The sequence below is a fragment of the Cibotium barometz genome, chromosome 2, assembly GCF_041138505.1.
Source record: "Cibotium barometz isolate CiBa-2024 chromosome 2, ASM4113850v1, whole genome shotgun sequence".
Lineage (NCBI taxonomy): Eukaryota > Viridiplantae > Streptophyta > Polypodiopsida > Cyatheales > Cibotiaceae > Cibotium > Cibotium barometz.
Window position 1 is genome coordinate 73,635,182 of NC_141047.1, and position 16,483 is coordinate 73,651,664.

The 16,483-nt window shown below is 41.3% G+C and overlaps 1 protein-coding gene across 1 annotated transcript; it reads right to left on the reverse strand.

Moving 5' to 3' along the window:
* Window positions 1–10,287: 10,287 nt before the first annotated feature.
* Window positions 10,288–11,211, reverse strand: LOC147641449 (uncharacterized). The gene is made up of 2 exons (XM_086812498.1): window positions 10,862–11,211; window positions 10,288–10,723 (listed from the first exon to the last, which is right to left on the reverse strand). The coding sequence occupies exons 1-2, from the start codon at window positions 11,209–11,211 to the stop codon at window positions 10,288–10,290; spliced, it is 786 nt and encodes a 261-aa protein (XP_086668624.1).
* Window positions 11,212–16,483: the final 5,272 nt, after the last annotated feature.

A 16,483-nucleotide genomic window follows, 5' to 3' on the forward strand; every position in this document is an offset into this window, starting at 1 on the left:
CCATTGTGGTTAATAGACTTTATGGTAGTTGGATTCCTATATGGATGTTTTTGCATAGAATTACAAGGAAATGAAAGAAGTAGATCTCTAATTTTAGTAGCATCACATTAATTCAAAAGAAGATGTAGCACCAATTCAACAACAATGTTATCGGATGAAGCCTTCTTATGCAAAGCAAGCAATTATCCAATGGACAAGGTGAGCTACTTATCTCCCATTGTGATCATTCCTAAGAAATATGGGAAGTTGAGCATTTGTGTGGATTTTAAGAAATTGAATGCAACCACCAAGATAGATCCCATTCTCGGTTCTTTGTGGCAAGACATCAAAGGTATTATTTCCTTGACAAATTCAATGGATATAATCAAGTTTTGTTGGCTCTAAAAGATAGGAAGAAAACAACTCTTGTGACTAAATGGAGTGCATTCACATCTAATGTGATGACTTTTGGCTAAAAGAATGCTTCAACAACCTTTTGACGAATAGCGTAGGAGATCTATGAACTCATCAAAACCTTTATACGGGTTTTAATGAATGATTTTAGTGTGTTCAACAAGTTGAATGAGCATGTGTCTTGAGTAACAATTTCACGGCTAGCCTTAACTTGGCTAGATGTGTGGAAAGCAAAATCCTCTTGAAACATGTGATCTCTAGAAGTTTGAGATATATAAAATATAGATCTTTAACTTCGAGTTCTTCAACAAGGCTTTCTTTAGACTATACAAGAGTCATATAAGCTTGTTGCTTTCTCTATTTTATTTCCACACTTTCATATTATTTTGTGCAACCGGACCCTTTAATTTTCTTGAAGAGAATAATCAACTTCATTCTTTTACAATGGCAACCTATCCTCTATCCCCAACCATTCAAGAACAACTTCAATCACTTCAAAATCAGATTCTTGTTGAGAAGAAGTTGAGGATAAATTTAGAAGATAAGTTATTCCGCAAAAAGAGACATACACATGTCAGTGCTACATCTTCAGATTCCGATAGTGATCAAATTTAGAGAACCGTACGAGCTCAAGAGTCTACAAAAGAGAAGAAGATTAGCTGCAAAGCTTTTACTTTCCAAAATTTTGATGGTAAATCCTCCTAAAATATCAAGGAGTTAGAGAAGTTTCTAGGTTAGATTCAGTTGCATAGCAAATTTACAGATAATTTACTAGATGTGGCAACTTTACCAATTAACTTAGAAAAATACAATGTATATTTGAGCTATTGAGGGGCGAAAGCAAGGGATGGTGGTACAAAATTGGTTGTCCTTGACACCACCTAGGCTTGGTAGAACGAGAGTAAAGAAAAAAAGGGCAAAAAGGAAATAAAGGAGAAATATTAAGCTGTGAAAATTCCCTGAGGTGTTATACTTTAGTCTTTTTTTTGAAACGTCCCATAACAGATAGACGTGGGTGGAGACGTGGGTGCAGATGCAAGGAAGCAGATTTCTCTCTCTCCCTCTCTCTCTCTCTCTCAGACCTCCCCTCTCTGTCTGTCTGTCTGTCTCTCTCTCTCTCTCTCTCAGACCTCTCTCTGCACATCCTCTATCCCCTGCGGAACACCATAGCCCTCTCTCTCTCTGTATGAGCACGGCAACTCAGGCCGTCAGCATATTTACAGAGACGATGCTGGAGGTTGAGTGTGATTCCTTCACTAACCTTGAGTCAGGGATACCTGCATTTACAGAGGATACTATCAATGAAACCCAAGCTGCTCACGAACCTGTCGGCAACCAAGAATTTCTCCGGGGCTATTGGGCGGAAAAGAAGCGTGAGCAACGATGCAAGGAGCGCAATCCTGCTAGGGAAGGTAGCCTTTCAAGAACCAGGTCAAGGAACAATATATGCAAAGCCATGGCTAGATGTTGGCGTCGACAGACCCAAGGACTAACAACAGTAGAACAACAGGAAATTCTAGAGCAGCTCATGCATCATCAGCCGTTTTCCAAGTTGAGGAGTTCGGATGTGCAATCGAGTCTTCTTTCCAACGTTCACAACACATTGACTCAATTGAAAGTACCTCACTCTGCAAGTGAGCTGTTTGTAAAGAGAGCCTCTTTGATGATGATACTGAACAATGGTGATCAGAGAACAATGTCAGTGAACCAGTCCAAAATTGCGGCTGTCTTGGGTGTTCATCGACGGAATATAGCGGCAGCAAGCAGTCGACTGGAAACGAAAGATGAGAATGAAGTGTTGCCACTTAGTGCTTGTCACAGACAATTGCCTTTATATACAAGTATCACAAGTGAAACTAGAGATTTGGTGACCACTTTTTGGAAATCTGAGACGAGAGTTTCACCAAACAAAAAGGATATTTGTAAGTAGAGGATCGAGGCAAAATGTGTCATCAAACATCCAATTCATCTTCTAGATGACTCTCAGGTAATATGTTTTTGCTACAATGCAATCCATGGTGGCCTTGATTTCTGTTGGAATAGTTCAAAATTTGTAGTCTTTACCAAACTGGTAGTTTTTTACCAGCAATCACTCTAGGCCATAAGTACCAATTTGTAAGTACCAATTTGGTACTACAATCATTGTAGGTACTAATTCCCATATCCAAGTACTTACCATTGTTTGAATTCCCAGCTCCATAATAGTATCATTGTAGGTACCAATTCCACCTCCATAGGATTAAATTTGGCACGTCTCTGAATTTTGCATTGTACCCAACAGGATTCACGGTACAACTTTTGGTTGCAATGTCCAAGAGTAAGGAAGCACAGTCTCAATTTGGCACTTTTGAGAAGCACTCACACTTGGTAGTGTAATACCAAATTAGGTTTTGGAGACAGATTTGGTGCTTTCAATGTATCTTGCAAAGTACCAAATGGATGCATAGTACCAATTTTGGAGCGTTTTATATCCAGAAAAGTATCCAATTTTGTACTAAGCATCCAATTATGGTACTGTAAAGTATACAGAGAAATAGCCAATTTGGTACTGTGGATCAAGTTCGGTACTATGCAGGGTGCTTTAATAAGTGTGCCTGGTTAGTACCTAAGGTGTTCCATAGCTCCAATTTGGTTTTTTTGGGCACCACTTACACTTGGTAGTATAATACCAAAATGGGTTTTGGAAACAGATTTGGTGCTTTTAGAGGATACTGAAAAGTACCAAACTAGATGCATAGTACCAATTATGGCGCTCTTTGTATCCAAAAAAGTATCCAATTTTGTACTAAGCTTCCAATTATGGTACTGTGAAGTATACAGAGAAATAGCCAATTTGGTACTATGGATCAATTTTGGTACTATGCAGGGTGCTTTAAGTGTGCCTGCATAGTACCTAAGGGGTTCCACAAATCCAATTTGGTGTTTTTGGGCACCACTCACACTTGGTAGTATTATACCAAATTGTGTTTTGGAAACAGATTGGGTGCTTTTAGTGAATACAGAAAAGTACCAAATTGGATGCATAGTACCAATTTTAAAGCTTTTTTGTATCCAAAAAAGTACCCAATTTGCCACTATGGATCCATTTTGGTAATATGCAGTATGTAAAACAGTACCAAATTGGGTACTATGGTTCCAACTTGGTACATAGAACCAAATTTGGTGCTTTTTTGTATTCACAAAAAGCACCCAATTTGTTACTATGATCCAATTTGGTACCATGCTTAATGTAGAAAAGTATCCAATTGGGTACTATGGTCTGCCTGGTAATAAATAGAGCCTAATATGGTGCTTTTCTGCATCAAATTTGGCACTATAGTCTGTTATCTGGCACTACAGTTTCAAATTTGGTACTTTAGAATGAGTTGGTGGTTTACAGTACCAAATTTTGTACTGTAAATAGCTTTGGTGCTTTACTCTTGTTTGATAGTATTCTGAGCTCTAACGTGGTTCATTTTTTGTTTAAAGGTGGAGCTCTACAAAAGATTCAAGAGCATGTATCCTGCGGCGGTGAAGTTGTCACTTAGGTCCTTTGAGACACTCAAGCCTTTTTTTGTCCGAAGATTGAAAGAGCGCTATACTTGCTGCTGTATTTACCATATCCAGATGGTATACTTCAAGGATGCTTTCAATCAAATGCGCCAGAACAAGTTTGGGCATCACGGCAAAGAACATCGATGTACATGCTCCGTTTGTGGTACACGTAGTGAGGCAGGCCAATGTTCTGCAAACCAGGCTATTTTTCAACACATAAGTAACTTGCTGGATTTTATATTGTGCCCTCGCCCTAAGGAGGGTGAATATCATGCAAAGAGATGCTTGCTTGGAGAGTGCCCCAAATGCGGTGTACGAAAGTTGTCATTCTGCCCAGCCGAGATTGCAACAGATAGCAAGGAGGTGACTGTTAAGATATTCCAGGATGTGGGCACTGGACAGGTTAATGGTGATGGAAAAGAGAAGAAGCGAAAGGACTTGGTCATGGAAAGGATGAAAAGTGCAACTTTCATTCATCTCTTTTCAGATCATCTGAAAAGCTTCGTTAAGCACAACTTTATGTTTAGGTGGCAGGCCCAACAATTCAAAGACTGCTTGCTTAAGTTTCCCAGAGATGTTGTGGTATCTGTTGTTGATTTTGCAGAGAATTACAGCTTTAAAATGCAAAATGAGATCCAGTCCATGCATTGGTGGTCAACACAGGTAACAATACTGGTACACATCTCTTATATCAGAAATTCAGTAGGAGCTATTGAGAAGACTGTGCATTTTTACATATCAGATGATAAGCTCCACGACACGCTCTTTGTTCAGCATTGTTTTATGCTGCATGACAACTGGATGAAACAGCAAGGACACTGTTTGCGTTATCATTGGGTATGGTCAGATGGTGCCGCTTCACAGTTCAAGGCACGAAGACCACACTATTTTGTAGCCAGGTATTATCAGTTGACAGGATTGCTTATGATGCATAACTTCTTTGCTTCAGGGCATGGAAAAGGAGAGCATGATGGTGCAGGTGCTATTATCAAGAGAACCCTGACGCACGAAGAGCTAAAACCCGATGGCTGGCCCATGAAGTGTGCGGCTGATGTGGTTAATTTTTTGAACGCGAGGTTTCAACCGACAACGGAAGGTGGAAGTGCCAGCACAAGGAGGGTGTTCTGGTTGGTTTCACCGAATGATGTGCTGCGTTTTCCGTTGTGGGACTGTAAACCAATTGCAGGCTCTCGCTCATTCCATTGTGTTGACGGCTACTCAACGCACAATCCATGTGATGTGCGTTTTCGTACGCTGTCATGCTTCTGTGATCCATGTGTGAATGGGCAGTGGAGGAGATGCAATAATAAACAGCACATTGAAGAATGGAAATATGTCTCCATCAAGCCATTGACAGAGTCAGTACAACCTACAAATAGTGATGAGGACGACGATGATGAGGAGAACTACAATGATTTGTTTTCCTCCCATGTGAGTGAGGATTTAAGCATGCCTATGTATGAAGGAGACCCTGAGGTGTTGAGCCAATTATTGTCCATTGGGGATAACTTTGCAGTGAACGCAGCCGAGGAGAAGGAGGACTTCTACCTTCTTAAGTGCACAAAAACCATTTATGTAGCACCAAGAGTACTGAAGGACCTTTGGCATAACAAGATCGTAAGAGGTGGATTGCTAGTTGAGGGCTTGTACTATGCCCAGGTTGAGGGCAAAGTTGATACCTATACCCTATTAGATCAGACACCACTGGTGATGATCTACTCGCATCTTGTTAGAGCCATACGGTTCCCCATAGAGGCTATCCCTGGCCTCCATCACCACTTTAAACTATCCTCAGAGATATATGAAAATATCTACAACAGTATGCCATATGAAGACGAAAGTGACCAGGACGGGAGCCATACAGTGTTTACCCCAACTACAATTCTAACCACTGGCAACAGTTGTAATTCTCTTGAATAAAATCTTGCTTGTGATCAGTACTGTCTAATTCTCTTGATTAGAATCTTACTTGTGATCAGTACTGTCTAATGCTATTGCTGTGTTATCAATTTGGTATTGTGCTTTATTGTTTTTAGCTGTGCTGTGTTTTTGCAGTACCAAATTTTGGTACTGTTCCTTTTTGTTTTCACCAAGTAGTAACAGAAAAGTACAAAAGCAGTAGCCAAAAAAAGTACATGTATAAAAAGATAATTATCATTAAATGCCAAAGGCAATGTACAAGCATACAGAATCTTTTACACATCAGGGGGGTCAAAGCGGTACGAATACCCCTCCATAGATACAAAGTAGTTGACAACGAACGAGGAAATGTCATCCTCAACATCAAACAAGGGATTCCGGTGGCTGTAAGCAGTGGGGAACTTATCAGCTAGCCACCCGAAGATCCACGGGAAAATGACATCCATAAGATACTTCGGCTTGTCAGGGTCATAATACTTAGGCTCATATGACCGGATGCAGCAGCACGAGTCGTAATCATTCTTCAAGGACTTGTATCTCGTGTCGTCCACAAGGAGGGTGTTCGTTTCATTGAATTGCAGATACTTGCGCCACACTGTTCTTAGGAGCTTCAGAAAAATAGGCTTGTTACCGAACTCCTTCGCAAGGACTGGCACATCTCTGAGTTTGGTAGCCCACCTCTCACAATGAGACTGGTCAAAAATATCTGTAAAATAGGTAAACCAAGCAATTAGAATAGCAGCACAAATAAGAGTACCAAAGCTAACAAACAGTACATAACAGTGAAAAGGTACCAAACTTGGTACAACACAGTACCAAAGTACCAAATAACCAAAGTACCAAACATTATAAAATGGTGTACACAAATGTTACCAAGCACAGAACCAAGTACCATAGTATCAAAGCACCAAACAGTACCAAATTGTGTACAAAATAAAAAACACAATTTCAAACTACCATAGTCCAAAGAGTACCAAAGTACCAAAGATAACCAAAGAGTACCAAATTATGAACAAAACAGTGCCAAATTGTGTACATAAAGTACCAAACTACCAAATAGTACCAGATTGTGTACAGAACAGTAGCAAAGCTAGCCAAACAGTATCAAAATCAATAAAACCAGTTGTGAAAGTTTAGGGATAAATACCTAAAAAGAGGTCTTTCATCTTCATCAACCGAGGGAAGCAAGCATTCATTATGGCCATCAGGTTCTTCCTTTGGCTACATGACCAGAGCATCACGTCGCATCGCTTCCTCAAGTTGACGATGAAGTCCTCCGCATCAGGTCTGACGACACAATATTTGTATTGAGACACTTGCACACCTCGGGGCCTAACTCCATCTGGGAACGGGAGCTGCCACAAATCCTTGGGTGCTTCAACATAATCCTTCAGTAGCACTCCATTGACATCCAAAACAACAAGGCGCCTATTGCTTGCCATTACATGTATCGGCATTGATGTATCCAGTGGTTGTTCATGTAGCCACCAATGGTCCCCTGTTGTAGTACCACTAAACTATATGAGTAGAAGAACACAGCATTTTCGCAAAAGCAAAGTTAGACATTGGGCACCAATAAAAGGTTACAAAACAGTGACAGTAGGACATGACAGTTTACAAACACATTGACACCTTTCAAGAGTAGAGCGGCATGACACAAAACGCATCGACAAAAGCAAAATGGGCTGGTATTTCAAATTAGTCCAGAAGCAAGTACAAAATGCTGTAACATCAGCTAATTTTTGCAGCCTTGCGGCTTGAGACCACCACCAACGGGGTGCTTTCTACATTTCATAGCGAAGAGCTCGAAGAGGGTGGCTGAATCATTGCTATCACCTGTTTCTAAGGGCGTTGCATCAGGTGTCTCCTCCGTAGCTCTGTCCTTCCCCACACCTTTTGTATCCTCTGTGCCTTTAGGCAACTCTACACCTTCACCCTCCTCTGCACCTTTAACCTGCTCTGCACTTTCAGTAGCTTCCCCCGCCTCTTTGGCCTCCTTCGTGCTTTTAGCCTCCTCTACACCTTCAGCCCCCTCTGCACCTTTAGCCTCCTCAGCACTTTCAGTAGCTTCCCCCGCCGCTCTGGCCTCCTCATTGCTTTTAGCCTCCTCAGTGTCTTTGGGCTCCTCTGCACCTGCAGTCTCCTGTGCACTTTGAGTAGCTTCCGCTGCCCTATTTCCGTTCTTCCTCCTCTTTCTACCTGCCTTGTCCTTTGCAGATGTTGATGCCGTAGCCAAAACCTCTGCCTCTGAGAGAACTTCAACTGTCACCTCCTCAACAGCCGGCATCTCTTCATTGTTCTTCTCGCCTTGGTCAGTCTCTTGCTCAGCAACCTCCTCAATCAGATCACTTCCCCCCTGTTCTTTCTCCTCCAGTCCCTTTTCATCTTTGTCTCTCTCCTGCACTTCCGCTTTTAGTCGATCTTCCCCCATGCTTGAGTCTACAGCAGGCTCAGCCCCTTTCCCTTCCCTTGTGTTGGCATCAAGGTCTTGCAGTATTTTCTGCACTGACTTGTAAGGATCTTCTTTAAACATGTAAGTGGCATCTGACTTACTGTGACCAGGGAGATCCTTCCTATCCTTTGGGGTGGTGTCATGGGTGTCCGCACCGAAAGATTCTCTACCTACATATGCACAAAGATGAACGACAAGATTAGATCATCAGTTCAAACAATATAAACATACAGTGTCCAACACAAACACCCCACTTACTCTTCAATAATGACCTCCCTGACACCTAGGCCTTTGCCTCCGAAGGGATTGCGGTGTTGCAACATGCCTTCACGCACATATCTCTTGTTCTCAACACAGCTGCAAAACACAATGGATGGTACTGATGCCTGCAGCAGGGAAGCATGAAGGTACCAACCACGTAAGAAGCCTCCAAAGCCTCCCCACAGGCAACACAAGTACCAAACACATGAATTGTGTTGGTAGGGTCCACAACATGAGGCCTTGGAGTCAATGTATATTTCATCCCCCTCTTCACATCAGCACACAACTTATGTACAAATTCTTGATGGTCTTGGGTCTCCAAGCATTCATTGTGGAGCTTCACATACTCCATATGCAAAACAGACATACTCTATCTACTTATCCACCAAAACAAACAATTAGCAAGGAGGTACACAAGCAGTACAAAAACTGAACAGTTCTAAACAGCACTAAATGGGTACAATGAAGTTTCAACAACTCCCAAGCCAAACCCAAGCAGAATAAAAACATTACTAAAAAGGGTCGAATTGTACCAAAATAGTTTTAAACAACACTAAATTGGTACATGAAGTACCAAAAACTACCAGAACAATACTAAAAAAGGTTGGATTGTACCAAAATAGTTTTAAACAACACAAAATTGGTACATGAAGTACCAAAAACTACCAAAACAATACCAAAAATGTAGCAAAGCAGTACCAAAATAATATCAAATAGTAGCAGAATAGTACCAAACACTACTAAAATAGTACCAAATAGGTTACAGACAGTGCTAAAAAGGTAGCAAATCAGTACCAAAATAGTAGCAAACAGTAGCAAAATAGCACCAAATAGGAAACAAAACAGTACCAAAACAAAACCAAAAAGTAGCAAAATAGTACCAAAATAGGTAACAAAACAGTACCAAGACAAACCAATGACAAACCAAAACAGTACCAAAAGGTTAACAAATCAGTCTCAAAAAAGTACCAAAAGGTAACTAAACAGTACCAAAACATGTAAATTATGCCAAAACAGTTGTAAACAGCAATAATTTGGTACAATTAAGTACCAAAAACACGACTCCCAAAAATACCCAAAAGACCCAAAAACTTGTCACAGTGAAATTCCAAACTAGTACCAAAATAGTGCAAAAAGTACCAAACGAATCAAAGAAAACAAAAAATACCAAAGATAATACCTAGATAGCACCCAAGACATATTTAGCACTACCATATAAGACCAAATAAAAGCTCAACTTCAGTACCAAAACACTTCAAAAGAGTACCACATGAAGCAAAGAAGCACAAAAAGTACCAAAGTTAGTGCCAACATTGAACCCAAGATGTAACTGCAATACCTTAAAGACTCTAAAACTTGTAGCTAGAAAGTACCAAAGCAGTATCATAATAGGTCAGAAGAGTTTCAAATGAACAGCAAAGCACCAAAAGTACCAGTCATGGGTGCAACCAATTATCCAAGACAACCAAAGGTGCCCTATTAGACTAAACTCAGTAACCTGAAAGTACCAAAACAGCACAAAAATAGTTCAATAGAGTACCAAATGAAATAAAGAAGCACTATTAAGTACCAAGAAAGGCAGCAGCACAACACCAAGTGTTATAAAAAATACCAAAACAAGTAAAGAAAGTACCAAAACAGTTCAAGAAGTTCCAAAACCACCAAAAATGTCAGCAGATAAACCAATCAAGAAGTGAAACATGCCAAATTGCCAAACCATGTGCAAATTAAACACTATCAACAGTCAAACACAATGCAATAGGCCAGAAATACAATACCTCTTGCTGTTCAACCTCCGCTTGGAGCTTTTGGATATTTTCGAAAACCCCGTGTCGTCGCAACAAGCACCGACTTGCTCCCAGCTCAGCCTCCACCTCTCTGATCTCTTCATCCGGAATAGGGATTTGTTGCTGAAGCTGAACAATGCGTGCTTCCAGGGTATCGATGTCTTCCATCAAACTCTTCGCTACGTCCTTTCTACCTTCATATACCAGTAGCTGGTCCTTGTTTGCTTGAATAGAGGCCTTCAGGCTTCTGAGGTTTGACCCTCCTGGATGTGACACTGGGTCTGCCAGTCTTTGCAGCAATGCCTCTAAATCAGGTAGGTAGTCAGCAATTACCCCTCTGCAAGCATTATCTGGTTCTGTGCAGATATTACTACCACTTTAAGTCATCCGAGCCTTCTTATTTGAATGCAGGACACTGCCAGGAGAGGAAGCATTTTGCCTCCTCCATGCCTCAATTTTACGCTCAAGCCCGCCACTCCTAGATGATATCATCTGCAACACTCCTTCCCCAAACCGGGCCCATGCTACTTTATGCCCTGCTGGGTCTTTTTTCGCTGCATGGCATTTCTCAAAAGCGTAGCACGTAGCAAATTTGTTGGTCAATTCACCACATGAAGGGGGCCCCTGATAAACTTTGGAGAATAGAAGTCTGCAGTCTTCCACCAGTTGTGGCTGCAAATGGTTTAAATAGATCTTGCTGTTCTTTTGGTACTTGAACTTGAATACAGTTAACCATTGGTCGGCGGGTGGCATGTCCTCATCAGTCAAGTCCTTGAAGAGTTTTCCCTCAAGACTGAGACCGTACTCTTCATGCAGGTCCTGTGCCGTGTAACAGAACCTGGTTTGTTGAGGGTACTCCTCCATTTTGTTCTTACCTAAAATGTGTTCAAAACAAATCAGAGAATTGCTGACTCCTATAGATTAAATGTGGTGCCTGACATTATGTCTAATGTGAGGTGATGCCCTACAGAACCATTTGTGGTACTCAAAGAGTACCAAATTTGCTACTGCAAAGTACCAAATATAGTATTGTTCATTTAACTTCAAATGTCAGTGCAGGGAGTGAACATGCACCATTTACTTAGCACATGCATATGCCAATGAATAGCGTACCACGTCTTGACTTGCTGGTAGATTTTGATTCGTCGTCGTCGAAGAGGAGTGAGGTCCGTTCGGAGTCGACCTTGCACTGTTTTGCACTTGCCCTTGTGTTGGGACTGGCTATGTGCTCCGGCTTTGTTTGTTGGGGGGGTGTGGTGGAAGCACCCTTCTTGTTGCTGCTGCCAGGAGGCACCATGCCCTCCTTTACCTTCGCTTTCGGTTTGCATGTTGAAGGTGACGCTCCCAAATATAGTACTGTTCATTTAACTTCAAATGTCAGTGCAGGGATTAAACATGCACCATTTACTTAGCACATGCATATGCCAATGAATAGCGTACCACGTCTTCACTTGCTGGTAGATTTTGATTCATCGTTGTCGAAGAGGAGTGAGGTCCGTTCGGAGTCGACCTTGCACTGTTTTGCACTTGCCCTTGTGTTGGGACTGGCTATGTGCTCCGGCTTTGTTTGTTGGGGGGGTGTGGTGGAAGCACCCTTCTTGTTGCTGCTGCCAGGAGGCACCATGCCCTCCTTTGCCTTCGCTTTCGGTTTGCATGTTGAAGGTGACGCTCTGCTGGCAGCAGCTCCCTTGGCCTTTGGGGTCCTCATGGCTAGACGACTGCTCTAGAGCAGAGTAGCTCTGCTACAATCGAATGCGGGGGGGGGGGAGAGAGAGAGAGAGAGAGAGAGAGAGAGAGAGAGAGAGAGAGAGAGAGAGAGATGGTGCGACCAGACGACGCCCGCTTAGTTCAAACAGAAATGAGCAAAAACAATAAAAAATTGAAACCACTACCACCACTAATGACACCACTACTCTCACAGGGTGGTACTGCACAAAATATTCTCAAAGATCTTAAAAATAGTTCCTAAATACAAACCTTTTACCCTCAAATTCCCCCCCCAAAGTACCAAAAAGGTGGGAAAAAAATTGGCCCTTTTCTTGTACCACCAACCCTTGCTTTCACCTTGAGTGGAAAACTTTATAATGTTATGCTATTCAAAGTGTTCTACAATATTAATCATTGAACATAAAAACTCCATGTCCAATATATATAAATTATGATAACTCATGAACACAAACTCTCCCTACATTGTACATATAGGTGTAACTACACAATAGCTCTGAAAACACCTTACAAGAGGATTCTGAAAGAGGAGCATGCACAATTTACCCTTCTCTCCAATTTAACACGTGCCTTGAGAATTGGAGCAACTGATGTGGGAGAGAAGACTTGGAGCCTTCTCTCCCAAGACCATGCTGATGTGGAGAAATGGGTTGAAGAGGTTAGGGCTCAAAATAACAGCTTTAGACAGCTTATAAATTTGGATGCATGGCTTTAAGAGTACCAGCATGGGCTTGAATTAGCATATGTAACACCAGTCTACTTCACAATATCAAGCTCTTTACTATCTTAGAGGTAACTAGCAGCTATATAGAACCATGAGGATGATAAAGTTCATCTCAAGCTTTTGTAGCACTTAAAAGTGAGTCTGTCGAACTAAGAATTCAATATACCATGTGGCATAGCATAAGCTTGCTATAACGCCTTGGGTTACACTTAGCAAAGGTTCATACACATAAACATAAGTATATATAATAACACACACCCTTAAGGATAGTAAACTACGAGTATACAAACAGCAACTATGGAAACATGGTAGCAGACAATCATGATGCAAAGTTTCTTGCACAAGCTTGCCTCCTCTTCAACCACCGTAAGTTTGAATATCCATTATTATAAAAGAAATGAGTTTTAACATGCAAAAAGATGCCATTTCAAAACAAAGAAAGAAGCATTAAAAAAAAGTCGAGCTAATATTTTTGTGTTATAAAAATACTATTGAAGCACAGTACAAAACTAAGTATATATATATATATATATATACCTAGATGAATCCAAGAACATGCCCAAATTCACCTTATAAGAAAGTGCAATTTATAACCTCATGGTAGTCATCCACAAGACAATAAACCATCAACTCCATCATGCATAGTATGGACTAGATACTATGACATCCCCACTAACGTCATCAGTGCCCAATAGTGGGTGTAGAACTTGGTATCAATATATGCTCCCACACACCCCCCCCACGCACGCACACAGCATACATTCATACAAAGGTCTGTGTACTGAGTTTCTGTCAGAGCTCTGGAGATATAGGGCAGACTCAACCATAATGAAACCTAGCACCAAGGATTGTAACAAATAGAAAGAATTATTACAATAAAAAGGTAGTTGATAGGGCATATGCACCACGAAAGACAAAAAGAATTAACACAATATCAACAGGTTGCACCACTAAGCAACATAACTGACTGCATCTGTACAAATCATTGTTGTGCTTTTTGTCTCTCTAAACTCTTCAGATGTCAAATAAGGAGTGTGCAAATGAAGTCACTAAAAATGCAACCAATCCCATTAGGGTGTGATCCTTGACCTCAACATACATAATTCAGGTTTTAAGAGTCCACATTTGCACCTGGTGCACTTACAAATGTACCTCCAAGGCCTTGTTGCTGTTTACCTTCGCAAACCACTGAAGGTACAGGTACAGGCAGAGAGGAAAGGATAACGACAAAGAATTAATCAACTGTACACCGCATGTTCCACCACATCTGCCTCTAGGGCTTCCTTGTATTCTTGTTCAACAGCAGCTGCAAGCTCCAGTTCTCCATTGATTTCCAGGCCTTGTCGCAAAATACCATATGCTGGGTCACATGGGAAGAAACCTGCTTTTTTCAACTCATCATACACCTCCATTGCTTTGTGTGTATTTCCTGACCTTATTTGTGCACCTATAACTTCCGAATAGAAGCGTACAATCGACTGCAGTCTTTCTTCTTTTGCTAAGGAATATAGCCTGTCAACTTCCTCAATCAAATTGTTTCGAGCCAATGTTATGACCAGTTCCGAGAGAAGACCCTCATCAGGCTTCTACCAGAATTCTTTTCTAATAACATCGAAAATCTGGAGCAGTACACAACACAACCAACAAATGTTAGCACATGAAAGGCAGTGAATTGATGACCAGCCTCATTTTTGTGATAAAAAACCAGGAAACTGTAATTGGAACAGCACAAACGAATAGTAACATTGTAATAGGTAGGAAGATCCATTATCACAAAGGGTCCATGAATAGTGTTGCAGATGCGCTTAGTCGAATTAGAGGTGAATACTTTGTCGTTCACCGAGATTTCTACTGACTTATTTCAGTGATTGAGAGGGCTTTGCAGGACTGATAGTTATTTTGGTCCATTTTGGCAGAAGATCCAGGACAGGAGCTCATTGATTGACCAAGACTCAATGACTGAGCAGTCTACCATTCAAGCTGCAGGAGGCCAGTGGATGATTCGGAATGGTTTATTATTTCGTAATGGCAAAATTTATGTACCACGGATCCCGAACATTAGGTCCAAGATTCTTAAGGAGTGTCACGACGCCCTTGCTCTGCTAGAAACCTTGGGGTACACAGGACACTATCGTTAGTGAAACACACTTTTTATTGGCCAAAGATGAAAGGATATGTAGAAGATTATGTTCTCAAGTGTCAAATTTGTCAGGCAAATAAAGCTGAATGCTTTAGACAGGCTGGGTTGTTGCATCCTTTGTTGCAAATCCCAAGTAATAAATGGGAAAGTATTTCCATGGATTTTATTACTGGATTGCCAAGAACACATCAAGGCCATGATTCTATTTGGGTTGTGGTAGATCGCTTGACAAAAATGGCTAGATTTTTACCGACCCAGAAGACTGTTACAACTACGCAATTAGCACGGCAGTTTATCGAGCAATTGTTTAGACTGTACGGGTTACCGCAGGACATAGTCAGTGATAGGGACTCTAAGTTTACGAGTGATTTTTGGAAACTTGTTTTTGAGAAGTTGGAAACAACTTTGAATTTGAGTTCCTCAGATCATCCTCAATCTGATGGCTAGACTAAAAGAGTGAATCAGATATTGGAGGATATGCTTCGAGCATATGTATCCAAAAGACAGAGTTCATGAGAGGATTATCTTTCTATGTTAGAATTTGCATATAACAGTACTACGCATACGAGTTCAAGTTTTAGTCCTTTCATGCTTATGTATGGTTTTCAACCTAGATCACCTGTTATAGTGGGATTCTCAGGACTTCAGCATGATGCAGCACGTACTTTTTTGCAAGACATGCAAGAAATGTTACAAGTTGCAAGGAATCTATTAGAAGGAATCTATTAGAAGTACTCAAGACCGAGACAGATTTTATTCTAATAGACATCGTTCACCCAGAGAGGAGTTCTCTGAAGGAACGATGGTGTATTTGCGAGTTCCGAAAGATTCTCGGACTTTACGGACAGGTCAATCTCTGAAATTATCCCCTAGATACTGTGGACCATTTCGTATTACACGAAAGATTGGTTCAGTTGCATATGAATTGGATTTGCCTTCTCATGTGAAAGTTTATCCTGTATTTCATGTCAGTAGACTTAAGGAAGTACTGGGTGGAACAAATCAGTTAGTTACTTTTCAAGAAATTATAGATGTCGAGGACATGACATTTGTTCCACACGAACCTGAAAAGATTCTTGCATTTCGTGAAAGAAGATTGCATAATACGCTTATCATGGAATATAAGATCAAGTGGAAGGATCGTGTTGAGGAGGACGCTACATGGGAGACATTGACTACTCTTCAGAGAGATTACCCTGGCTTTTTAGTAAGCTCAAGAGTGAGCTCTTAGAGGAAGGGGAGTATGTCATGTGCACAGTGTGTATCTACCGTGTTTGTGCTACATGCACACAAGACTAGCTTCGAGGTTTGGGGAAGCTTGGAGCTAGGCAGTCTGATTGGCGAGCTGAGTTAGGGATAGACTAACAGGTGGGCACCCAAGTATGGACAGGTGGGCGCCCAAGTGTGGACGCTCGATGTGATCGGCCAAGAGCCTATAAAAGGGTGGCCAAGGTTAGTCATTAGTCATATAGAGTCTCGCGTGATTTGCGAGAGCTCTATGGTCTGGAGCCTGGATCTAGTGCAGACGTGCACCTGCTGTACACCCG